The sequence below is a fragment of the Lissotriton vulgaris genome, chromosome 10, assembly GCF_964263255.1.
Source record: "Lissotriton vulgaris chromosome 10, aLisVul1.2, whole genome shotgun sequence".
Taxonomy (NCBI): Eukaryota; Metazoa; Chordata; class Amphibia; order Caudata; family Salamandridae; genus Lissotriton; species Lissotriton vulgaris.
This window is the reverse complement of record NC_141698.1, coordinates 599,561,978-599,588,568: the sequence shown is the minus strand read 5'-3', so window position 1 is coordinate 599,588,568 and position 26,591 is coordinate 599,561,978. Positions and strand designations below refer to the sequence as shown.

General features: G+C 44.1%; 1 protein-coding gene across 1 annotated transcript in view; it reads left to right on the top strand.

Moving 5' to 3' along the window:
• The window catches only part of LOC147688566 (BOS complex subunit NOMO1-like), a 301,458-nt gene that overhangs the window by 59,935 nt on the left and 214,932 nt on the right, over positions 1-26,591 (top strand). The window contains exons 10-11 of the mRNA XM_086941434.1: positions 14,212-14,317; positions 24,455-24,605. Of these exons, the coding sequence (XP_086797560.1) occupies positions 14,212-14,317; positions 24,455-24,605 (257 nt within the window). The remainder of the gene's footprint in view (positions 1-14,211; positions 14,318-24,454; positions 24,606-26,591) is intronic.

Sequence of the window (26,591 nt, the reverse complement as noted above, 5' to 3'; positions counted from 1 at the left end):
CAACCCCATAGCCGTACTGGCTGTCCGTATATATGGTTGTTCTCTTATTTTTCCCAGCTTTACAGGCTCTGGTTAATGCAATTAATTCGGATACTTGTGCAGACTTGACTCCAAAGAAATAGGATGCTTCTACTGCACGTTCTAATGTGCACACTGCATAAGCAGCACTTAATCCTCCATCCTCATGTCTTAGACACGAGCCATCCACAAACAGTTAGTAATCTTCAACAGGCAAAGGCATTTCCTTAATGTCTGGGCGTGGTTTTGTACTGAACTCAGTTAGGTCTATGCAATCATGCTCGACCTCTCCCTTCACTTCTGCAATGAGGGAATCAGGTAATAGAGTAGCTGGATTCAATAAGTTACATCGAGTAATGGTTACATTTGCTGCACCCACCAGAATCCTTTCATACTTAGTCAGCCGACTAGGAGTGAGATACTGGGTTTTAGTTCGGGTCAGTAAGATTACAACTGCATGTGGAACATACACAGTTACACGATGTCCCATGACGATGGATTCACTCTGCTCAAGACTCATGCAAGTTGCAGCTACTTCTTTCAGACATCCAGGCAATCCAGCAGCCACTGGATCTAAAGTGGCAGAAAAATATGCCACAGGACGTCTAGTCAAACCATGCGCTTGGGTCAGAACTGACAATGCACAATTGTCGCGTGTGTCACAAAACAATGCAAACTCTTTCGAGTAGTCAGGTATTCCCAATGCAGGAGCAGTACACAGACAGTCTCGTAATTTTGTAAAAGCTGACATGCTTTCTTTATCCCATTCTACTGGGTCTTTTGCTCCTTTCTTGGTCATTTTTATCAATGGTTTTGCTAGAACTGCAAATCCCACAATCCACTGTCTACAGTATCCTACAACCCCAAGGAATATTCTGATCTCTTTCCGAGTACGGGGTAGATGCATGTTTTTAATTATCCTGATTCTTTCTGTTGTTACTTTCCTGATACCTTTCTCTATCTGGTGCCCCAGATATTTCACTGAAGAGGTACAGAACTGTAATTCGTCTGGTGATACTTTATGCCCTCCTTCCCCCAAATGGTTCAGTAAGGCAATGGTGCCAACAACACAGTCATTCTGACGTTTAGACGCCACCAAGAGGTCGTCTATGTGTTGCACCAGCACTGATTCTCTAGGTAGGACCAAAGATTCAAGACACTTTTTCAGAATCTGATTAAAGATTGAAGGACTCTCTGTGTACCCCTGAGGGACACGATTCCAGACGTAGACATGACTGTCGAATTCAAATGAGAAAAGGCATTTGCTGTCTGGGTGCAATGGGATTGAAAAGAATGCATGGCATAAGTCAATGACGGTGAACCATTCAGCATTCCATGGAATTTGGTACAAGATCACGGCAGGATTTGGTACAATAGGACAGCAAGGAACCACAATTTTGTTTACCTTGCGCAGGTCCTGCACTACCCTGTACTTACCACTCAGTTTCTTGATTCCAATTATGGGTGAATTACAAGGACTTCTCATTACCTCTTGTATGATGTTTGCTTCCAATAATCTTTTTACTTCGATGGCAACCCCTGCTTTTACTTCTGCACTCATTTTGTAGGGTTTGGTATTCGGGTAGACTGCATCTTCTCTTATGGCTATTTTAATTGGGTCAACATTTTCCATTAATCCTACATCTTTTCCAATAAAATCCCACACCTCGGGTTTCACTGTTTGTTGGAGTTCTTCAGGTAAGTCTTGTATTGTCAGTCTTTTAATTTCTGAGTCAGCCCTAATTAACATTAGTTTGTAAATTCCATCTTCATCTGGGGGTCTGAATTTCAACGCCTTTTGGTGTGCAAAAGATGGTGCAATTCATTTTGCACAGCAAATCACGTCCTAACAGGTTCACAGGACTGGAGTCACAGACGACGAATCTGTGCATCTCTTTGAAGTTCCCTATTGTGATTTCCATGGGCTCAGTTACTGGGGTACTAATTAACTGATTAGAAACACCCACTACTTGGATTGCTTCTCCCGAGAGGGGTAGGTTTGGGACATCTGCTGTTCTTACAGAAGAACGGGTAGCACCAGTGTCCAACAGAAAGGTGACGTCATTTCCTTCAACCTTTCCTTCAATGTATGGCCCTGACTGGTCTACCGGCAAGGAGGCGCCAAGCACGCACTCCTCGTCCTCCCCCCTCAGGCACCGTCAGTAAGGTTCATCACAGAGGAATGCTGCATTTCTATCCTCCCTTCCTTCCCAAACCTCTGCTTCCTCACTCTGTTGTGCTCTTTTCCTATAGTTTGGCCTAGGTGCACGAGGCAGCTGTGGCTGCTTTACCTGTTGCTGAGTCTTTCGTGGCCCCTCTTTCTGCACCTGTGGATGCAAATCATTATTGGGCATATTACCATTCTGTATCGCTGGAAATTTGTCTCTCCAGTGCCCTATCTGTCCGCACCCGTGACAGGGGAACTTCTTCTTGGCTTCCTCTCGGCTCATTTTAACCCTGGGGTTCCCTCCACCCCAGGGCTTTGATTCTGGCTATTATTATTCCTTTTACTTAACTGCTTTTCCTTTTGCTCTGCCAGTTTCACTTGTGCCCACATGACCTTCTCTTTTAATGCTTTCCTTTTATTTTCCATCTCATCTTCTTGGCGTATTTCAAGACCTCCTCTATAGGCTTAGCTTGCCAACAGATGTTATTGTCTTTAATCCACTGTGAAATTTCAGGTCTTAACTTTAACACGAATCGATAAATAAAATGGGTCATATCCTTCATCTCAATGTTATCTATTCCACTGTACGTTTTGAACACCTGTAACAGTCGTTCATAATATGAATGTACAGTTTCATCACGATTTTGGGTAGTTCTATCTATACGGGTCCAATCAGTTTCTTTAGCAGGCACTTTCCCTTTTAAGTACAGTATTACTTGGTCATATTTTCTCATCACCTCCGCTGAGGGGGCTCCTGTCCTAGTGTCCCTGGCATACTCCTCACTGGGCCAATCAACAGCAATTTTGCATTCTGTCCACAAATCTACGGGAACTACAATGTCAAGAACCCATCTAGATCTTTCAGGAGGCATTTTTGAACCTTAATAAACCTCTCAACCTGCCTGTACCATTCTACAGGTTTTTCTCGTAATTTTGGGAAATCATTTGTGAATGACACAATATCCTGTCAGGACCATGGAACATGTACATACTTCCCACCTGGCACTTCTCTCATGGGATACAATGGTTCAGCTTTATCTGTTTCTTTTAGGACATATTCAGTGGACACGTGTCGGGACCTACTGTCTTCCTTTTTCTTTGCCCACCTCGCTTTCCATTTTTCTAGGTCTCCCCATTTCTGTAACAGGTGTAACAATTCTCTTATCTGCACCTTTTTTCCTGACACGTTCATGTTTTCCAAATCTTTGTCAGAAAATTCTACTCTGTATGGTTCCTGCAATACTTTAGATCTACTGACATCTATTCCCATATTAGCTGCGGTGTCCATTAGTTTCTCATGGAACACTCTGGTATTTCTGGTAATGCTTTTACATATGAACAGTAGCTCTTCCTCATTAAGAGTGTTTAGCCTGTCTAGTCCCACGTTCCCAGCCATCAGTTCTTCCAATTCTATTCTTATTTTGTAAATATCTAATGGTTTTGGCTGAGAAGATACCTTTTCTAATTCTCGAGTCCATCGATCTATTTCTTCCGGAGTCACTACTGTGGCACTTCGAGTACCTGAAGCTGTTTCTATCAGGACTTCTCGTGCACTAGTCTGAGTGTTCTTTCTTGGTGCGCTAACTTCTGGTTCTCTTATGGGCAAGTCCATTAAGGAAATTATAGACTCGCATTCACTTGTCTCGTCATCAACTATTAGGGGTTCTTTTCTTGGCGGCGCTACAACTGGAGAAATAACTGGAGTTTTCGGACTAGCCTGTCTATCCCTGTGAAGAGGAACAACTGGTCCAATAGTTACTGGAATTGTCAGAGCTTCTGGATTTTAATTTAACATTGTTATTTTCTGTATCAATTCAGTTCTCTGTTTAGTTAAGGCCTCTCTCTCTCGTTCCTGTAGGACTTTCTCTGAGGAGGGGTCATGTACTATTTGTGGAATTAATGGAGGGTAAAGATTCGGGGCAGTTGGAATGGTCGTACTTGGTCCCTCACCACAGGACGGTCTATAACATGGAACAGTTGTATCGGGCATGCTAAATCCCTCCTTACTACTAGGCCTACAACCTGAACCTGCTGTATCAGTTGCACTGGCCCTCCTGTTACTGGGTGGCCTGATGAATGGATTCTTTGAGCTCAAGGACCTAGACTCCTCATCATATGGAGGTGGATTTTTCATTAATAAATCCTCCAAGTATTCGTCTTCCGAATCCCCGCAATCATTAAGTGTTGGGTTTTCTCTGTCCTTTTCCCTCCCATGTGTTCATCTACGCCTCGTACTGGGAATAGTCCTTCTACCATCATATTCTGTCTCCATTGCTTCAATTTTTTCTCTCGGGTCTCTGTCTGATTTTTCAGATAAAATTCTGCTAACCATTCTCTAGTTTTTATGGGCTTGTCTTTCTTGAAATAATTCTTGACCTTGTCTGCGAAAGTCATTTTCCTCTTGCTCCCGTGCATTCCGTTAATTTTACAACCCTTCCACTGACCTTTCGCAAACCCTAAGTACCTAGGATCAGGTCTAGTCTCGGGATTAAACGAATACCACATATACCTCGTAAACCTAACTCGGGCTTAAAGTATGTACTTTTGTTTACAAACGTTCTTCCAATACTAGCGTGCCTTGTAAATTTCAACAGCCAATCAACACGGTGATTGCAAACAACTTCAACCAATGGGTGCGCAGCCTTTTCGTGAGACGCGGTCTCACGCTCCGGCACTCGCCCCTACTTTACAATTCCAGCTCCGCTACACACCCGCGGTTTCGACCAATACCAGCGCGACACAGAGTGACATCAGCGCAGCTCCGCAACTGACTCCCTCCTTCACAAGGTAATGGAAACTTGATTTCTTAAAGTGCAAGTGCTCTTATATTTAATTTACAACGTATAACATTCGCCACTGTACTCGAGTGTCTAGACAGAAAGATTTGTTTCACTGCAAGTAAACTTCTTCTTTTTACTTTTCATACACTACGGATAGACCCTCCTGCCTACCCTTTACACAAGCATTAGAGAACCTGCGACTTCTTTGACTCATCCACTCTTTCCGGGATATATACTAAGTCCAAAGTTTCACTAGCGAACTCCTTTGCTCTCACTCAAGCTCCGATGAACCTACTACTCCTTCCTCGTGTGACCCTTACTAGGTAATGTTAGACCTGACATCATTGGCTTGAGTCTCTCCTCCATTTTTTTTCTGTTTGCCTCCTCTGTTTACGATGTTTTTGCTGGAATACTGCTTTGGGCACTGTGCCACTGCTGATCAGTGCCACAGTGCAAGTGCTCCTATGGAAAATTGCTGTATTGATTGAATTCCATGTTTGGCTTATTTGGTTTACTGTCAGTCCCTAGTCTAGTGCACCAGGAGTGCCAGGGCTTGTAAATACAAATGCTGCTCGTGGGCTTGCAGCACATGTTGTGCCACCCACAAGAGCGGCCTAGTAAAAGTATGTCTAAAGGTCTCCCACTGCTAGACCTACGTGCAGTCTGGTACTGTCACGCTGACTGCGCAAGTACACCTACTTGCCAGTCCCCAAACCTTCCCTTAACTTCATGTTAGTCACCCCTATGGTAGGCCTGAGGGTAGGGTGCATTGTAAGCATAAGGTAGGACAAGCCTGACCAAGTTGGCATGTCCTAATAGTGTATTACAGCCATATTCGTTTTTCACTATTGTAAGGTTACCTGCTCTCCATTAGTTAGAATGGGCTGCCATGATTATTAATGCTATAATCCTAGCTGGCTCGGGGAGCATGGTACAATGTCGAGTTTGGTATCCCTGAACTCGGGGTTTAATCACGCATCCGTTTGTGTGGATGGTTTTTGGACTCTGGGTTTGAAAATAGCACTTTTAGAAAGTGGCTATTTTCTTGTCTAACTATTTCTGGTTTCTGCTGGTTCGGTGTGTGTGACAGGAGCTGGGTGGCTCCAGAGGTCTGAGTGAGTCAGTGTGGGATGAGTGGGACATTTGCATTGAGAGTAGGGGGAGAGTAGTTCCTGATAGCCTGCCCTGCCTGATACAATGCTGGCTCCACCTCCTGCCAGGCGACTGATGGCTCTGTGCCTGCCAGGGACGATCCTGGCCCCACCTCCTACCAGGAGGCCGATAGCTCTGCTCCTGCCAGTGACAATGCTGGCTCCACCTCCTGCTGGGCATCTGAGGACCCAGCCCTGCACAGTGAATAGGCCAGGTGCCTCTGCCTGGCTACACCCACAACAAACCCAGGATGTGGGGAAATTCCCCTGCATGGAAAAAGGGATCAAAGCCAAAAAGGGGTATAAGAGAAGGACCCCTGAACCAAGAAATTAGATCACTTCTGACAAGGAAACCTGAACCAAGGACAAGAAGCCTGCTGATCAAAGGACTTGCCTACCTCTTCTGCCAGTGTGCTGTTTGTTGGGGAAACCCTGCAGTTGCTTCTTTATTTTTGCCAAGGAACCAGGAGAGAGGAACTGAGTGCGTACTCTCAAGCTTTGCTAAAGAAAATCTCCAAGGGCTGGAAGAGTGCCAGCCTCCTGTTGAAGTCACAGGGCTAAAGGACTTCATCTGCTAAAAGTGCTTGTTGCTGGAACCTGAAAGTCCAGCACCTCTGAAAGAAACCAGCAATCTCAACGCCGACGGATGCCGCCGAATCCAGCTCGACATCGTGAGTAACGGCTCCAGTGTCCCGCTTCCTCGACGCCGGCCGCCGGGCCCGATCGACGCCAGCAGCAACGCCAGTGAGTAGCGAGTTCGGCTCCAGCTCCAAGTGACCCCAGGTCTGCACCGCTGCTGATCGCATCGACTTCGTGCCCTCTCGATGCCGTGAGCGCTGCTCACTCTTGCAACAACATCATTGACGACGACGCCGTATCCTGCTTCGCCTCGTGAGCGCTGCTCCTGCCAGACATCTGTCGACACTGCTGCAGGTCGCCCTGACTCCGAGGCCGGACATCTCGACGCCGCTGATCATCGTGTGCTTCGCTTTTCCAAGGTACTGTGTTATGGGGGTCTGTGCGACTCCGGGCTCGACGTAGCGCTCCTCGCGGTCGACGCCGATCCTTTGGATTAACTTTGCCTCAACGTCGTGTGACTCCTGTGTGGGTTACATTGTTGCCAAGAACTGTGATTTTAAAGAAGAAGAGTTGCTTTTGATACTAAAGACTTTGTGCTAAGAAGAAACTACGCTTGAACTATTATTTTTCCTTCCAAGAGTATTTATTAAGATTGTGGTATATTTTTGTCGTTATTTGGTCTTGAGCTAAGCCTTATATAAAAATCCTTATTTTTATAATACTACGGTGTCGTGTCCATTTGTAGTGTATTCACTTTATTACTGTATGTGGTCATAAATGCTTAAGTCACTGTCTCTGAGATAAGACTGTCTGCTTTGCCAAGCTTCCAAGGGGGTGAGCAGGGGTTATCTAAGTGTGTGATCCCCTTGCCCTGACTAGAGGAGGTGAGTCCCTATTTGTCAGAAGTGTATACCTCTGCCAACTAGAGACAGCCAAGTCTAACACGTAATATCACAACTGAAGGTTCAATAGCGAACTCGTTGCTATCATTTATTCAACTACTCATTCAGAAAACCCTTATTAGCGCTTCCAGTTCTACCTAACCATGCACTAATTTTCCTCGAGCCACTGACCTCACTGCAAGGTGTATTCTCCTCACCACCCGCTATTCTGCCCCCGGGGATTCCAGACAACATATAACAATCACTAATAATTTGTTAATACATTAAATCATATAGCAGCATTTTATCACAACCTAAAAAGAAACCTTTCATAGCATTTCAAACAATATTTTTACAGTCGATCGATCGATTCTCAAGAAAAAAATATTTTTAGCAGCACATTTAAATTTTTCACGGTTTAACCTATCTACCTGTCTTAACTAGTCCTAACCATCCTACTGCTTACCAGAAAAACTACTGATAGAGCGCGCAGGTCACCCGACCAGCATTGTTACCAAATATGCACACTAGGGCCCATAAAATATTTCTTGTAATACTTTCAATCAGGTAACCCACACTCTACTATCAGCAGTTCGGTTCCTTTCTATTTTTTTCCGTGTACCTGACTTACCAATCCTCGTCTCAGGTACCTAAGATCACAATGGACCTAGGAGCTAGCTGTGAAGAAAGTAGACAACATAAATACCATATACTATTTAAATTTCTTTGTACTCTTTATAATAACCACAAACGCAAGAAGTTTCAAAAACCTTTATCTAGTTATCGTTTTCTTTAGTTTCCGTGAGCCACAGGTTAATACAAATCAAACTATCTATTACTAAGATTAAGAAAATAATATAACAATGAATCAGTGTGTGAAAAATTTAGAAATTTGGAAAATAAAGGGAAGGGAAAATAAGGAACAAGCTAAATTTAGATCAACAGACTTTCATAACTTTACTAAAGGCGGGTAGAAAAAAAGGGAACATACTAGTCAAAGTCAACTTTTCTGTTATCACTAACAGTCTATAAGAAACGAAACTTATGCAATTTGACTTATACAGATGTGCTTATTCCCTAAAGGGAGGGTAAGAATGGGACAAACTATATATGCATATGATTCTGAATTCGACTAAGGGTAGGGAAAGAATGGAACATGCTAATACATCAGTTTATACGAGAACCTTATTTGTAGAGAAAAACAGGGTAAAGGACAAATAGGTAATTTGCTTTATTCGGGAAAGGGAAAAAGAAGCTTGGACAGACAAACACCCACGCAACTTTATATTTACCTAGGACATAATGAAGACCAACCCTGGCCACGGGTCGGTTGAAAAAGGCGGGAAAGGACCCTCAAGGACTTAGGCTGCCAGTAGGCGAGCAGGTACAGCTCATGGACAGTCAGGACAGGATAACCTCAGGATTTGGATCAGGACTGGGCTCATCACAGGGTACGACCAAACACCTGCAGCTTCGGATGCAACGCCTGCGCTACCCCTTCTCTGCAAGGAATCTGCCAATAACCCCGATTGGGTTCTCGAATCTCCTAGCAAAGTGCTTCGCCAGCACTTAAGGTTTCCCAAACTCCGACTGAATCTGAGGAAATTACGGACAGAGTGCTCTGCAGCTCTCTGTATCAATCACCTATAGAGTTCGTTGGGTCAGTGACAGGTCAGCTATTCGGACAAGTCGGACAATTTCTCTAGCTAAACCTAGGCAAATTATACTGTTTTCGGGACAATGTACCACCCACAAATGTTGCAAGTGAAAGGTTCCCTAATTTCTGATTGGGCAAGAGAGGAGGTTAGGTCATGGTACCTCCTAAAATTTTGACTTCCTCAGACTTAATATTCATTTTCGAACCCACCCCTTACATTCCAGTTCCCATGGCAAGAGCGGTTTCAGCAGACAATGGGGTACACAAAATCTAATACATTTGTTGCCACTGCAGGTACAAATCGGCTTCTTTAGCTGGGTTAGAGAGCAGGTTCCCAGGAGCATCTTGGCTTCGGCTGCCAGCTGGCTGGGTTCCACTGTTGCATGACTTTCTTTTCCCCCTATAGCGTTAGGAGTTAAGCAGAATAAACGGCTTTGTCAAAGCAGCAGTGCAAGCACGGAGCATGTGAAAAACAAAGCGGCCATATTTTGCAATACTGCGCATGAGCGACAAGTTCCCTCCAGAACTGCGAGTGCGTCACATCACGTGGGTATGACCGACGCATGCGCAGACTAGATTCCCGCAAAGCAGCAACCATATTATTAGCAAGCTTCATTATTATGAGTAGACACATAGGCAAGCGTCACTGGGACACCCCCGTGTAGGGTAAAAATGCAATATTAGAAAGACAAAACATATTGAATTCGTTTTATTAATGGTATTCGAGGTTCTTGATACAAGCAAGTCGCGTCACATGCGAATACTTGCTCCATCATAGCATTGTTTGTGATTTGAGAGGAACCGACCGGCAACCCAACAACTTAAACTGTTCTGATCAATGTTTGCACATAATGAGCAAGACATATGACCAAAAATCGCAACACTTCGGTCTTCATCCCAATAAACTTCTATAAACAATACAAATGATCTGGGTGTGGTGTTGCATAAACTGTTCATTCATCTTACTTACTTACTCAGTTCCCAATGCCTAAAAAAAAATTCCATCTGAGGCCTGGCCATTTACTAAAACTAGTGGGAGAAGCCTACTTTTTCTCTGTAAAGAGGAAGAAAAGAGTGCCTCTGTGGAGTACTGAGAAATGATCTCTGTGGCAGCTGTATGTATTCTGATCTTAACATGCACTCTCTGCATTGGGTCTAAAATTGAGCAAACTCGTTTCTGCTAGATTTGCTGCTTGTTTAACAGGGAATTAAGCAAAAGGATTTTGCTCCATTACATGTTGTCTCTTCAGTTCTGTTACACATGAGTTGTGTCCTATAGTTAAGGAGCTTAGTAAATGCAGTAGTTCAACAAAAGTTGAACTTTAATACCTGGCACACATGGCTAGTTTATGTTGTCCAGTAGTGGCAGTTTGAGCTAGATCCTCCAGCCATGCTGAATAGTTGGACATTTGAATTTTTTACATGAACCTTTTGAGTTTAAGTGCATCTTTTTCAGGTTTAATTTAGTTTAATGTAACTAACATCCCACAGTCTCCTCATGGTCTCTTATCGAGCGGAGAGGGAATATTTCCCACAATACTCAGTGGGACTGTGCGTGTATTTCTTTCTCTTGACCACCATCTTGGCTATGGTGTTGCTACTTCCTGACTACAGGCTCACCTGCCCTAACTGGTGTGAAACAGGGAACAGTCATTCCTCTTCCATTGAAGATTGTGTGCACCCAGTTGAGTAACACTACAAGTTGAGTTGAGGGGCCTTTGCTTGGACCTTCATAGAACAGGGGCGAAGCGGCTGTCTCAGGGCTGTACTGTCTAACATGGCACCCTACTTTCTATGAGATGCACATATACTGATGGGCCTCTCCGCTTCAGTGTGCTCGGCAATCCTCATTTACTTCACAACGTTACATGTACACATTGTATTGTACAGATTTAACTGAAAGGGTCAGTAGGCAGCTTCTGAAAATGATGGTGCAGGTAAAAAAAAAAACTGCACCCACCACTACTAAATATCAGCGACCAACAGTTATTTATCATGTCCTGGACATGGGAAAATTATACTGTGTTCTGCTGGTGAGCAACTTGTACAAAAAATGTAATTTAGAAAACATGTGAGGAAACTCCGGGCCCAAGTATCCTGTACAGTAGTAAAGCATACAAATACCTTGTGAAAACCAATAAAGTATTTTGGAAATAAAAAAAGAATCGTTGAAAGGAGGAGCAAGACAACACAGTGCCTTCTCGCCAGGGACTTTCAACCGTACACGCGCTAACATATATACTTTAATCGACAAAGTTCTCAGCTAATATGCAGTAAAAGTGGTTTACAATTTCCAAACAACTAGCTCTTAAGATTTAAAATGAACTCCTACTTTGCAGTATTTCTACCACATGTACTGCAAAAAAGGATTCTTAATTTGCCAATGTCCTAGTTTATAAGCCTCTTAATTCATTTGTTTCATCAGCTGCACGAGTCATGCACTTTGGCAAATTATATACTCATAAATTAAAAATGTGCTGCTGCTGTGAACGTGTAAAAGGGCCAAAGTGAAACTTCCCCTATTGCAAGGACACGCCAAAAGCCTTCCACGTGTCTGCTTTAGAATCGCATGTTTACTTCAAATGTAGGTAAGCCACTTAGAAGTTAAACCTAGAAAGAATGCTAAATGCCCTGTTATTTTGGGACAACAGCCTCGTTATTCTAAATGTAAAACGTGTATCCGTGCAATTTCAGGGTATTTTGTTGTTCCGGCTTGGAAACACCTAGATAGGGTTTTGTTTGGTACCTGTGCTGACCCGGGCCTGAGATTTACTGCTCTGCTGTGTGTCGATGACGCCTGAAGATAGAAGGCGACTTTGTGGGCCGCAGTAGGTCTAAGGCACTTTATCGGGTAGTTGCGATAATTGTATCTAAGCCCTGGCATCCCTCGCCAGCAGCTAGTTTGGGAGTGGTCTCTTTTGCTTGGACACCGACTGGGAGCCTGCAAGACATGCTCGGAGTAATTTTTACATGTTTAATCTATAACTCTGATGATGGCAGCCATGTCGTGAATTAAAACTCTCCCACTGTTTCGGAACATAAACTTAAGATCCATCATTTCCTTTGGTGAAAACAAAAAAAACAATGTCATTGATCTGTTGTAAGTCTGTGTAGCGTCCTATCAGCTCAGGTACTCGCCAATAACCACGCCACACACGGACAATAGTAGTTACATGTCTTTGTTCCACTGCGTGTTAGTTAGGACTCAACATTCTAAGCCTGCCTTCAACTCATCTCTCCAACTCTTACTTCACAAGCCTATGGTGTACAGTGAGAACCAAAAGAGTTCCAGCGTTCTTTTATTTAGAAGACGCTACAGTCTACACTCATTAAAGTTGAACAGAAGTGTTCAAGGCATGCAAGACAAAAATAGTAACGTCTTTTTGCCATGTACTTCCGGTGTCTATAGTATCTGAGTTTTAATAGTTATTTAACATAACATAACATGTGTATATATGTTTTAGTGCATGTTCACCCAAGGGTATCTTGACGCTGAATAACAGATGTTTATTGTTACACTACTCAATGTTACTCATTTTATCGACCTCAGAAGGATGAAAGGCTGAGTGGACCTGCAGGAATTTGAACCTGTGACCATGAGGTCGAGCACAGACCCCTACAGTAGATGTATTAGTCCACTAAGCCACCAGACCCTGCCTCTGGGGGCAGGAGTCTTTCTTCCACCTCTCCTGCAATGTTCATCATATGTCATAATGGTCTCCATGGTGTGTGATTACAATTGAGGGTTCCAGCTGTCTCACTTGCTTCTGGCTGCCTCGGACTGATCATCTTCACTGTGTTTCTGGTTTATATTATACTGCGTTTCTCCTGGTGTGTAGAGAACTAAAATAGTCTCCTTTGGAAAGTCGCAGGGGCTGCATCCTAAGTGAGTGTATTTCCTTAAATGACTTCATGTCTTCCTTCTATAATACCAGCCTACCAACCTTTAGTTTTGTAAAATAATCTGGGTTTGTGCGCTGAGACTTTTCTTAGTGGTCGAAGGGGGCAGGATCGGAGAGTCACGACATGCCTATACTTTTATAATTTAAGAAGGACAGTTACCCTACCTTTTTTTATTTTTTTAAGAAGGCAACCATCCCGGGACCGTTAACTCCAAGACTGAAATGCTTAAACTAAAGTGTGAGGCAGGGAGCCTCCGATGCTGTGAAACTGAGGGACGGGCAGGCATTTAAACAAGCCTTCCTGCCAAGGTGCCTGCTTGCCTGAAAGAAATGTATATGTGCGCAACTCTTTAATCTGTAACTGTAAAGGGTTCATGGAAGACGGTATTGGCTTTAATTGAATGAATCACTTGTAGTTTCCTGCTAGCGCATATTTATTCTTTTTCAGGGGTATTGTGAGGGAGTTACCAGCTGAGCTGTGAAGTGTGTGCTTTTAAAGACCAGTTATAAAAAAAATGCACTACGTACAGTCTGGGTAATACTAAAATCTATATTTAGGAAGCCTTTTTTATCATAAAATTGTTTGCAAATATTATACTACTGTGTGTAATGCAAGTTTTAAAATAATGGCTTACATATTTATAGTGCTTTATGTCACCGACTGAGGGCTTGTAGCACTAAACATGCAACAAGTCACTAGTCTCCACTCCACTGCACCAACCAGGGTACAGTTTTGTGGCTTTCTGGTTACAGACCTACCTCTGCGGTACATTAACAGAGGTTTCACAATGTAAAATAGAGCCTTTTCCACTGATTAGCTTAACTTGCATTTATTTCTATTTAAACTGTGCGTTATTTTATATGTAATTACCTGAAGGTGAAAGACACCAAAAAATTTACAGAATATTTGTTTTTGTTTTTTAGCCACCCCTTTGGCCCACCCCCACACTCACTCATACCGTCCCAATTTGTGCGCAGTATCACATTTCCCAAACTTTTGATAAAGCACTTGGACCACTGACTTTTCTCAGATTGCTTTTACATGTGTGTGTGTTTTTTTTGTGTGTTTTTCTTAGCCCGTTTTCCACGTCATGGGGTTCTCCGTGACTGGCCGAGTTTTGAATGGTCCTGAGGGTGATGGAGTTGCTGACGCCACTGTAACCCTGAACAGCCAAATCAAAGGTAGGCTGCAGTTGGAGCGACATTTTCATATCACTCGCCAAATAAAACGGTCTTCCCCGTGCTGTCAGGTATCCGGATAGTTTCTGTTCTGACTCGTATTTGGGTGCAAGGAGGAGCTTTGATTTGTTTAGAAATCAGATGTACAACTAACCTCTTACTTTTTTGTAATACAGTCCCGCTCGTCCCATTTTACAGTGCTTCGTTGAAGTAAAAATCTTTACTCTGTTACAATTGACATGTCCAGAATTACACGTGCAGTATTGTCAGTGCTTAATTTATAATAAACTGAGCCAAAAGCTGCGCTCAGAAGCCCTATATGGTATCCTGGTTTGGATGCCATGTACCTTCCTCACTAACCGGTCTTGCTGCTCAGCCAATGTGGATGAATGGTGGAATGTTGGAGTGTGTGAGGTAATATAGAATGTGTGGGATGCCTGGTGGATGGATGAGAGTTGGAAGAGAGTGCTGAGCAGCAAGAGAGCTGCTCCTGGTGGGGCTTTAATAATCCTGTGATTCAAGCTGATAACTCATCAATAAATCTACTCCTGTGTTCTTCTATTTTGGAATGAATACATATCTTACTATTAATTAGATATTGCTTATTGGATTTCTGAGCTTTAGTGCATATTTATATAATTTAATTCACATGCTATTTGTTAATATTTGAGCTTGTAACATTCACATTTTTCTTAATTTTAGTGCTGTGAATTTGTCACAAATTTGTTTCATACAAATTATATTTTTACGATTGTACTATGCACGTGACTTCCACCTTTACTTAAGATGTTTTGCCGATGGATTAGTCTCTTACACATTTTAGTGTATGTCGTCTTACTTTTAATTGTAATACTTGAAATTGCATTCCAGCATGTGACTTTACTATTTTACTGAAATTGCTGTTGTGGATTTGTCATCTACACATTTTAGTCTGTTCTGTTTTATTTTAAATTATGGTACATTGCATGTGACTCTCTGGTGTAGTCACCTACATTTTCCTATTTACAGTACGTTGTGCACACGCTACTTAGTATGAATTGTAATTGAGTTAAGTACTTTTTGTGCTTTTCATTTTTACATTTTTTTCAATTGTTGAAGTCTCCGTTACCTTCACTATGCTAGTCTGGCCAACTAGTATGTTGTGTTGGTGACGTTGAATTCAATTTCTTACATCCTGTTTAAAAAATCTTTAGTGCGAAAATATGTGTTGTCAATCTTTCCTTGTTTTAAGTAAAAAGTGGGAAGAGGTGGTCATATTGAGAACTTTTATGCATTTATTGAAAGTTTCAGTTTTTGCAATGTAAATTTTAAGGTTAGAACGACCTTTCTCTTTATTTACATTACTCATTTGTTTGTGTTCCTTTAAGGGGGAAGGTGGTGTGGTATCTGGTGGAATGGTGGAGTGTGTGAGGTAATATAGAATGTGTGGGATGCCTGGTGGATGGATGAGAGTTGGAAAGAGGGCTGAGCAGCAAGAGAGCTGCCCCTGGTGGGGCTTTATTAATCCTATGATTCAAGCTGATAATTCCTCAATAAATCTACTTAAATTAGCACAACTCGGCTACAGACTATCTTATTACACCGTAGCCCCGTGCTTTTAAATGCCTGCACGCCAAACACCATGTCTGAGCAGTCTACAGTTCACCTCCTGCTTTATTTAATCCAGTACCAGACACTCGCTGCCCCTTTTTATTTGGCTGGTTCGTGTTTCTGCTTTCGATGTTTGAGATGGGGTTTTCTCTTCTTTCTTCTTTCCACTTTGTGAGTTTTCACTCTCCTGCTATCAGGAAAGGTCTGATGCTGTAAAATAAGTGTCGGTCTCCAAAAACAAGTGCTGGTGGGCCCCACTGCCAACCACCGGCTCAAATGAAGCACTGACTTTGCGCAAATCAATGACTGGAAAATTGTGCCTGTGCTTCGAAATATACCGGACATTTCCAGATCGGTAGAGAAAAATGGGCACTCGCCCATTTCACCCATCACCTACGCTCCCCACTGCTCTGCCTCGACCAAGACTCACCATAGTACTGTAAAAATCATTGGGTACGACAGCTTGTTTCATTGTATAAAGCTTTGGGCTATCAGAGTCCCTTACTTATACCCAGGGCTTTAAGTGGGATGAAAAAACTGGGGGGGGGAGGGAATCTCTCAAAGGGGCGTGGCCAATGTAATTAAGGGCGTGGCTTAAAAACATGTAAACTAAAAATCTGTGCTTCGCATAGTGTGCAACCCGACTTGATATTTTCTGTTTGTTATTGCATCCAGATATATGATAGAACAAGTAACATCATACCTACAAAAAGTCATAACTATTGGCTTTGTCAATGGTTGTTAATTGCATAAGATAAATAAGCAGCAACTATGGCTTGTATATAATATTGAAAAAGCTTCGACTTAAAACCCTGGTGACACCACAACAATGTTGCTGCTCCTGAGTTTCAGAAAGAGAAGGGAAATCCAGAGAGGAAAATGACTCTTTAAACGATTTCCCTTCCCCTGCAACGCTCACCTGGCATGACGTCATGCCATAACTTCTCCACTAGTGAGAAGTGAGCAGTCTGAGCATACACACATCGATGTGCCTGTTGCTGTCACTGCAGTCTGGAAAAAACAGCACAAAACAGAGCCCGATAGAGACCCGTTTCGAGGCCCCCTTTAAAAACTGCTGGTGCTCAGCACCGGTGAGACCCGGCCCTCTTAAAGCCCTGCTTATACCTCCTCCTGCAGTTCTTTGTGGCTAAACACCGGACCCCCGTTACTTGTGTTCTGTTAACGGGACCCGCACTTCCGGTCCAGGTAGTTAATGTTATCAGCTGGCAGGGCCTTAAATGGGCCTGGATCCTCTAGGGCCCAGACCCAGTAGTAATTAGAAATGGTTATTGGAAGAGGTCCTAAACGCACCCTATAATCCTATTATACACTTTACTGGCTAAAACATGATTGACTTCTGAACAATGAATGTAAAGTAATCTACGTCACTGATTTGTTTCCTGTTTGTATTTCACGTTTTACTTAATCTTGCATTCCCTAAGAGTGTTAGCTATTTCCAGGATGTTGTGTTTCAATATTTCTTTTCAAACCACCTATTTCTCTTGTAGAGTGGCTATCAATGGGTCAGAGAGCTGCAGAAAGTGCATGGTCTGGTCATCCAATCCTTGGCCTCTCAGTAGAGCACACACCACAATGGTCACATATTCCAGTCGCAATTGTGATTCTGTGCAAATTGCGTATGAAGAACGTACATAATAGTCAAAATATTGACAAAGCAAAAGTATAAGAAAATGCAGTTCTTTTAGGTGGGTGTGTTGTGTGTTTGGGGATGGTGAAGTGAAGCAGATATGTGGAAGTGCGTTAAGGAGAGAATGAAAAGAGGGTGCTGAAGACAAAGGAGATGAAGTGTACAATATGCAGACGGATGAAATGTGGAGAGAAAAAGTGCGTACATATATATCGAAGAGGGAAATTTATAGGACTATCTGGTAGACTTCTAGCCTCAGATTACTTACCTTAGAATTATCCCAAGGCATCAGACTGAATCTGGAAATGTTTCATGAGCAGTATCCCTGCACGCTGCTAGGTGGGATCGTTCGGCTCCTCGTGGCATCATAGAACCGGAAGTGACGTGTGCAGTGCCTATATCCGTGCCACCCAAGCACGCTGACACCAGTTCTTTTTTTTTTCTGCGCCAGTCAGTGCAGATCTGGATAGAGCTACCCACAGTCAATTTAGAGCACTAGCCCTAGTAAATGTTTTACTGACTTTTTTCAACTTGTTTCAAATTCTTTTTGAGATTTTTCTCTTGGTGTGGCTGGATGTCAATTAGGAAGACCGTTTAAGCCTGGGGGTGCCTGTCATCAGCAGATTTTGATGACGGACCCGCATCTTGTTTGCTTTTGGTGCCTTGAGCGCGACCACGACGCGATGACCTGTGTCGATTGCCACTTCATGAACCCCAAGGCCTTGAGGGAATGCTCCCTCAAGCTCCTTGCTGCCCGACATGTGGCGCTGCAATGGTCTCGATCCCGGTCGAAAGTAAGGTTCTGTGGTCAGTCACAGAATGCAAGATCCTCGTCGCAATCCTCGTCGCAATCAACGTTTTTGGATAAGTACCAACAGTGCAAGAACAGTCTAAGCCATCCGATGAGATGAGAGAGCATCGCCATTGGAGGCCTGGCTCTGTGGTGGAGCCTGTGCCTCAGCCGGCTTCGCTCCTCCCTGAGTTTCCGGTAGCTGGAGCGACCCCGCTCAACTGAGTTCTTTTAGGCCATGCACCTCATTTTTAGGCGGCCCATCCCCGCTTGTGTGCCTTTGGGCCCGAAGGGTTCGGGAGGGGCCCCCACTGGTGCTTCGCCTCTGGCTCCTGTTGTACCCCTTGGATGTATGGATGGATCCGGACAGGCGCCAGCCATACTACCTCCATCTTCCCCGGCGCTGGTATGATGTCGACGCTTCCAGCACTGCTGTCCCTATTCTTATCCCCCGACTCTGGCATGAACCCGGAGGGGCGTAGTTCGGTGCCAACTGGATCCTGGTCCTGGTCCTATTCTTTTGCTCTGGGAAACATGGAGGATTGGGAGGGGTCGCTCGACCCTGAAGCATACCAGTCTCTGGACCCCAACATGGATTGGTGTAAGGATTTGGCAGAAATCAGCAGACTGGACACCTCTTCAGATACTGACAAGCTTTCTCCCCTTACAGGAGACTGGCAAGCTTTCTCCCCTTACAGGAGATTGGGGGGCTTTTTTTGCTATGGTGGTGAGAAGGTCTGCTGAGTTTCTGGACCTTCGCTTACCCTCCGTGGCAGTCAAGACAAATGTCTTGACGGAGGTGTTTCAGCCGGTAGTGACCCCGCTCAGAATTGCTTCTCCCATTTAATGAAGCCTTCAAGGACGTCCTGCTGGGGTCTTGACCAAACCCTGCACAGGGGCTCCTGTGAACAGAACGTTTGCCCAACACCACTGCCCCACCCCAGGTGACCTCCACTTCCTCACGCATCACCCTACCCCAGAGAGCTTGGTGGCCCAAGCTTCCACCTTCAGTGTTAATCCTAACTCATTCCCTACCACCCCACCGGCTAGGGAATCCAAGAGGCTGGACACCTTAAGTAAGAAAATGTTTTCTTACACCATCTTGACACTGCAGTCTTGCGAACAACGCATTCCTTTTGGGCCGTTACTCCTATTACTTGTGGGATTCGGCTACGCATGTGCTGTTTATGGTCCCTGAGTAGGCCCAGGCCATACTCTTTCAAGCTATGGCTGATTGGAGAGATTCAGTGTGTGGGCTAGACACGACTGACTCGCTGGGCAGAACAGTTTCTTTGTTGGCAGCCTTACGGCACCACACCTGGCTGAGAACAATAGTTTTTTTCTGGGGATGTTCAAGTGTAGCTTATGGACATTTCCTTTGATGGCTCCCGTCTTTGGAGACAAGGTGGACTTAGCGCTGGAGTGCTTCAAGGATAGCAGAGCTACTGCCAGGTCCTTGGCCCTTTCTATGGCCTCTCGCCAACCCCAGTCTGCCTTTGTCTTCTTTCATGGCCACGGAAGAGGCTTCCAGCCCCGTCTTTACCAGCCCAGCCAAAACGGCATGCAAGCTTTCCAGCCTCTGCGTATCCAAGGACACAGTACCCAAAGACCCAGAGGGTTGGGCAGCCCGAGGTCGGGCCACTCCACCACTCACTTGGCAGCCGCAGCCTCCAACCCCCTTTAGTTTGCCTTACTATCATGGACACCCAGTGGGAGGCAAGATACACCATCACCTGCCTCACTGGTGGTCTATAACATAAGCCCGCTGGGTTCTTCAGGTTGTCCGAAAGGACTACTCTCTCCTTCGTGACTACTCCTCCACCCATGCCACCCACTTGCGACATGTTAACTGAGGACGATCTTTTCTTGTTCCACCAGGAAGTGACTTCTATATTGGTCGAGGGACTCATAAAGCGGGTGCGGATACTAAAATTCGTTTGTGGTTATTATTTCCGCTACTTTGTGGTGCCCAAGAAGGATGGAGGCATTCATCCTAACCTAGACCTGCACCCTCTCAATTTCTTCCTCAAGAATACAAAGTTCAGAATGCTCATGCTCTCTCAAGTCCTGTCTGCCCTGGAACCAGTAGACTAGATGGTAGTATTGGACTTGCAGGACGCATACTTCACATTCGCGTCCTGCCTGCCCTCAGGCATTACCTGCGGTTCACAGGGACCAATGAGCACTTTCAGTTCACTGTGCTTCCTTTTGGCCCTCCTGGCGCCCCTCTGGTGTTCACCAGGGTGATGGTGGTGACTACAGCTCCTCTGCGGAGATCAGGGTTGCCATCTCCCCTATCTCGACAACTAGCTGCTGAAGGTAGGCGCACCCAAGGCGGTTGTCTCCCACCGCCAGACTACGGTGTTAGGGTTCACTATAAACGTGCCGAAGTCATACCTGACTCCTCAGACACTCCCTTTCATTAGAGCCATTCTGCATATGGCACAATTCTGGACCTATCCTCCCGAACATCAAGTCTAGAATATTCAGGCTATGAAGCTGATGTTTCAGCATCTATCCTGAATGTTGGTCAGACTGACTGGGGATTTTGTGCCTCATGACCTCCTGCATCCTGCTCCTGACTAACCCTGGGCGTAGTGGGGCTGCACGGAGCTACGTGAAGTGGGCGAGAAACTACGCCCACCTCCGCACTCCGCGTAGCCCCACTACGCACCGCAGGCCTCCCTCCCGCCCTCCCTAAATACTTTAAATTAAAAGTGTAAACGAATTAAAAGGCACTTACCTTGCCCGCCGCGTCCCCGGGGCTCGCTATCTTCATTGCTGCCGTCTTGTGTACTAATGCGCATGCGCGGGCGGCCGCATTAGTACACAAGACGGCAGCAATGAGGATAGCGAGCCCCGGGGACGCGGCGGGCAGCGGCGGGCAAGGTAAGTGCCTTTTAATTCTTTTACACTTTTAATTTAAAGTATTTAGGGAGGGCGGGAGGGAGGCGGGTGGCGGCCAGCTACGCTCCGTCTGCGGAGCGTGCGTAGTGCCGGATTCTACGCCTGCTACGCAAAATGCGTAGAAGCCGGCACTACGCACACTCCGTGCACGGAGCGTAGCCGCCCGCCCACCCTTACTCCTGACACATGCCTGCCGGAATATCCAGTGGGCACAGCAAAAGGGTAATCTCTCCGCCTTAGTCAGGAACTGCAAAAGATCTCCAGTGCTGGTTAATGAACCGCGATTGAGTCAGCAGCAGACCACTCTCCCTTCCCCACCAGATCTGACAGCGGTGACAGATGCATCATTCTGGATGAGGTAGAGATGAGTCTGGTCTCCGGCAGAATCCGGACTCCACATTAACCTACTAGCGCTCTGGGTGATCCGGCTGGCATTAAAAGCCTTTCTACCCTCCATCAAGGGAAGGCTAGTGCAGATGTTCCCGGGCAACACTACCGCCATGTGGTACTGAAACAAACCTGGTGTGCTAGGGGTTGTGGACCCTCTGTACGAGGGTCTGCATCTCTGGACATAGCTGAAACATCAGGGCATTTCCCTCATAGCTCAACATGTGGCAGGCTCTCTGGACGTCAGGGCAGACACACTCAGCCCAATATGCCTAGTGGATCACGAATGGCATCTCCATCGGAGGTGGTATAAGGTCTCTTTCAGCTGTGGGAAGAGCCATGGTTAGATTTGTTGGCCACCACAGAGAATGCGCAAAGTCATCAGTTCTGCCCGCTCGAGTTTCCAAGGCGGCTTGCGCTTGCCCTTGGGACATGTCTGTGGCATGGTGTACAAAGAAACAGATTGATCCTCTTTCTGCCCCCCTCTTGCAGGTCTGTTTCTGTTGCCCAGCAGGGCCCTCTTTTGAGCACCCTAATGGGCTAAATTTCTGCCATCTCAGCCTTTCTGCTGTTGCCTCTTCAAATCCTCTGTTGTAAATAGTTCTTGAAAGGTTTGCAACATGTTTCCACCTTCACCCTTTATCATGCCTCAGTGGGACCTTAATCTGGTCTTAACGTTTCTGACGTTTCTGATGTGAGTCTCTTACCAGATAAGGCGTTACTGAAGGGATAAGTAACTTGTTCGATTGAGACGCCTTAAATACCACTAGGACTTTCACAGGCTTCAGTAATGTTTAATTAACAATTTATAAATTTAAGAATTGAAACATTTTCAATATTATTAACAACAGACTCGTTGTTACTCATTTATCTCAACCAGCAAACAGTCATTGACAAAGCCAGTAGACTTCGCTGGTTTTAGGTTTACATGAGTTGTAGTGTCATTTATGTTTGTTTATATATATATATATATATATATATATATATATATATATATATATATATATATATATATATATATATATATATATATATATATATATATATATATATATATATATATATATATATATATATATACAGAAAGGTAAGAGAGGAACCAGAATGACGCTTGTGTTGCTCACTATGAGAACAAAAGAAATTTAGTTTGTTTGTCACGCCCTTAATAACATAGACCATGCCTTTTTTTAGAGACCCTCCACTTTTCTCATCTAACTTAAAGCCCTGTCGGCTGGTATGATAACTCCAGGGGCTGGAAAAACTGCACCATTACAAGTTGGACCCTGGGGGTCGACTAAAAAATCGTGATTTGCCAGAAGAGTCGGATTTACCTCATCAGATTCCCCAATATTTCCTCTTTTTGTGCTATATTTTGGGCTGCTTTAACTACCCCAACTCATTGAGACGGTGTCCAAGATCATGGGTTTCCCTTGTTACTCATGCTTCCAAAGGGGCCTGTAAAATTGAGTTATTAGTCCCAATTGAGTGTACGAGTCCCTCAAGCTTCATATCAAGAATTGAAAAAAAGTCTAATGGATTCCTGCCTTTCCTCGAGGCAAGACTGTAGCTTTACCTCTTTAATATGGAGAAAATTGAGTGGTTGACCCTAAGAGTGCCTTGCTTTTACGTGTACTTTTTTCTGAGTTGGGCTTTCGATATTTGGTTTTGCTGTGTGCAGATTAATGTTCTCAGAAAAAAATATTTTTGTAATTCCTGCTAAATTCAGTGGATAGATACTTTTATATTGGCTTTCACATTGAGCCGAGCAACTCTTGAGTTGTAAAGTAAATAGATAAATACGTCCTTGAGGACATAGATTTTCGAAGGAGCCTGCCTCCTGGGTTGTTGAATACCAATGCTGCTTAGTTTTCACCCCACCTCATGCCCCTTGCTTTCAAAACCCTACACTCCCTTGCTGTTTACCACACTTTCCATTTCAGATTTTTCTCTTTGTCACTGTTTTTTCATCTTTCTCCTGGGCTACAAAAACCAAAGTTGGTGCCCCTGACCTGCGACCACCGGAACAAATTAAGCATTGGGCCACAAGCTGAACCTCATGCAGCATCGCTGCTGCTGTGAGTTGAGGCAGGGGCGGAGGAGCGGTTGGTGAATTGGTTTAAGTTCCTGGTCTGATTGGGAGACCAGAGGAGGTTCTGCTGTTAGTCTAACCTTTAAGACCAGGCCACTGGCATTGTGCGGGCGGGAGTGGAGGGACAAATTATGCAGCGTGGTTGAGTAAATTATGTCAGGAAAAAGCAAATTCTGCAACGTAATGCGGCACATTTTGTAATAGTATTACTTCATAATTTTGACATTTTTACTCTTAACACTGGGTATTGGTTGCACCGCAGTAGAGCCAATTTAACCCGTTCCATGCGTCGGACGGCCCCCCGGCTGTCTGACGTCACAGTGGGCGTGTGTGGAGGACGGCCGGGGGTCGTCTGAACCCCGCCCACTCATTAATTCTCTAGCACTGTGGCAGAATTTGCGCCGCAGTCAAGGTGTTAATATTTAAATAGGCAACAGAAAGGTGACCAGTCAATTTTTGCAAAGACATTTCCACTGCGTGGCTACATTCTTCACTGCGTTTTTAGTAACTTTTGAACTCTTTAAGCTAGAATCTATTTTTGGGGGTTAAAATCTGCAAATTATGCTGCAGATAATGGATTATGTGGCAAGTGCAGCAAATCCATGTTATGCAAAAAACGGCGTGGCTCCAGAATCTCATAATTCCAGTATCCCTAGTTTTATTGCCTTTTGAGAGTAAGTCGTTTTATCTGTGCATGTTGTGCTCAGAATCCTGTTTATTGTGTCGCAGTGACAACGAAAGCAGATGGTTCTTTTCGCCTTGAGAACATGACAGCAGGAACCTACACCATAAAGGCCCAGAAAGAACATACATTCTTCGATACAATTACAGTAAAAATTGCTCCGAACACACCACAGCTGGCTGACATTATCGCAACTGGGTAAGACTATATATTTTCTTAATAACCTACATTTCTGCTGCCAAACAACTGATTTAAAGCTAAATTAACGAGCAGAATTTACTACATTGCTGTCAATAAATAACTGCTTATAGATTGCTGATTCTAGGTAGCACTCTTTGGTAAATGAATTTTTTAGTAGGAAATATGCGGACAATGACATTTCCATTTTTGTCAAACGAAATTATATAACCTGTTGAAAGAAGATTTTAGACATGCATCGTTCTTTTTAATAGTTTTACGATCGGAAATACTGCATTACTTTCTGAAATGCACTTGACGTGAACTGGTGTATAAAATATGTATATTTGTAGAAATGCATACCTTCCTGAAATTCTACTGCCTAACTATTTAATGCTACGTCAACAAATGATGGAAGGAATGGTGAATAAATCAAACCTTGAACCCCCCGATAGTCAAGAGATCTGAGTTAAAAGCATAGTTATTTTGCTCACTACGCCACATCAGATTTTTGACCCAGACATAGGCAAATCAGTCTTGACCCTGCTCCTCACAGCCAAGCCTGGCCCTGCAGATCAGACTGGACTGTTCCCATGGGGAGCAGGATCTAGACTGATTTGCATATGGCTGGAGCTAAACTGGAAAGGTGTGGTGAGCAAATACAACGGATGGATTTAACCCAGACCTGTGACTGGGTGAAGGTTTGATTTGTTAAGCATTCTGTCCATCATTTGTTTGCTGTAATTTTCACCCTAAGTGGGAAGGGTAAGACCAGACTTGGTCCCATGCTGGCTACGCCACTGGATTCAAGCTAGCCTGGCTCATGAGGGTTGATAACCTGAAACTGGTCCCAGGTTGCTTGCTTCTGGGCGAAGAAGGACCTGGCATGGGAATTCGGGCTGGACTGTTCCCATGAGGAGCAGGGTCAAGACTGATTTGCGTATGGCTGTGTCTAATATGGAATGGCTTGGCGAGCAAAACAACTATGAATTTAACACAGATCTGTGACTGGGTCAATGTTTGATTTTTTTCAGCATTCTGTCCATCATTTGTTTGCTTTAATTTGTATAACTATTTTAAGGCTCTTTGAAGCATCTGAAAAAAAAAGAAGTAGCGAGCTTGCTGTATCCAAGTGACCTTTCGACTCTTTGTAGTCTACTTGGAAAGTCTCAGTGCCCTGCTGCCACTTAAAATGGGCATGATTTGCCACGTGTGTCCAGGGTAGGTTCAGATGGGCTGGATACATGCCAATTTTTAGGATATCCTGAAGAGTTGATCTAAATGCATTGCATCCAAATAGCACTGTTGTATGGCCACAAACCGAAAATCTACAGCACAGAACAAATTGATGGAAGGAATGTTTGAATTATCAGCCACTGGTGAGGTCTTGGGGCCACATACTAGTCAACTGTTATTGTGACCACTGTGCCACTCGAGACAGAGAGCAGCCATAAGAAAATTAACCTCGGCCCTGCTCCAATAGGAACTGCCTGAACCTCTAATAAAAAATGGGTTGGTCTGACTGTGCTGGAGCTTCCTTGTTTTGCAATATAATCGATTATTTGAAATAAATTATTGTTCAATATAATTCAGTTGTTACAGAAAATAACTAATACATTAGTGCCTGTTTTTATTATTTAAAATGTAAAGCTTTACATTACTCATAAGAGGTATAAAATAGTCCTGTCTGTTCATAACTGAAATAGTGCAAGTCACGAGTATATACAAAAAGACTTCTGCAAGTTAGTTGTCTTTGTAAAGCCAAGGAAGGTAGAATTGACTTCCAGCAGTTTCATTATGTACATTTGCAAGTTCTTAAAATATGTGTGTTGCAGTCGTTGATGTTTACCTGTTGAATTCCCATTTCCTGATTTTCCCACCATCGTATTCACCTATAGTTTAGCCCAAAGTATTTCAGATTAGTTTTTTGCAACCAAAATGCCAAAAGAGTAAAATTGTAAAGCTAAACACCATACCTTTTTTATATGCATGTTGAGTCGAGTTACT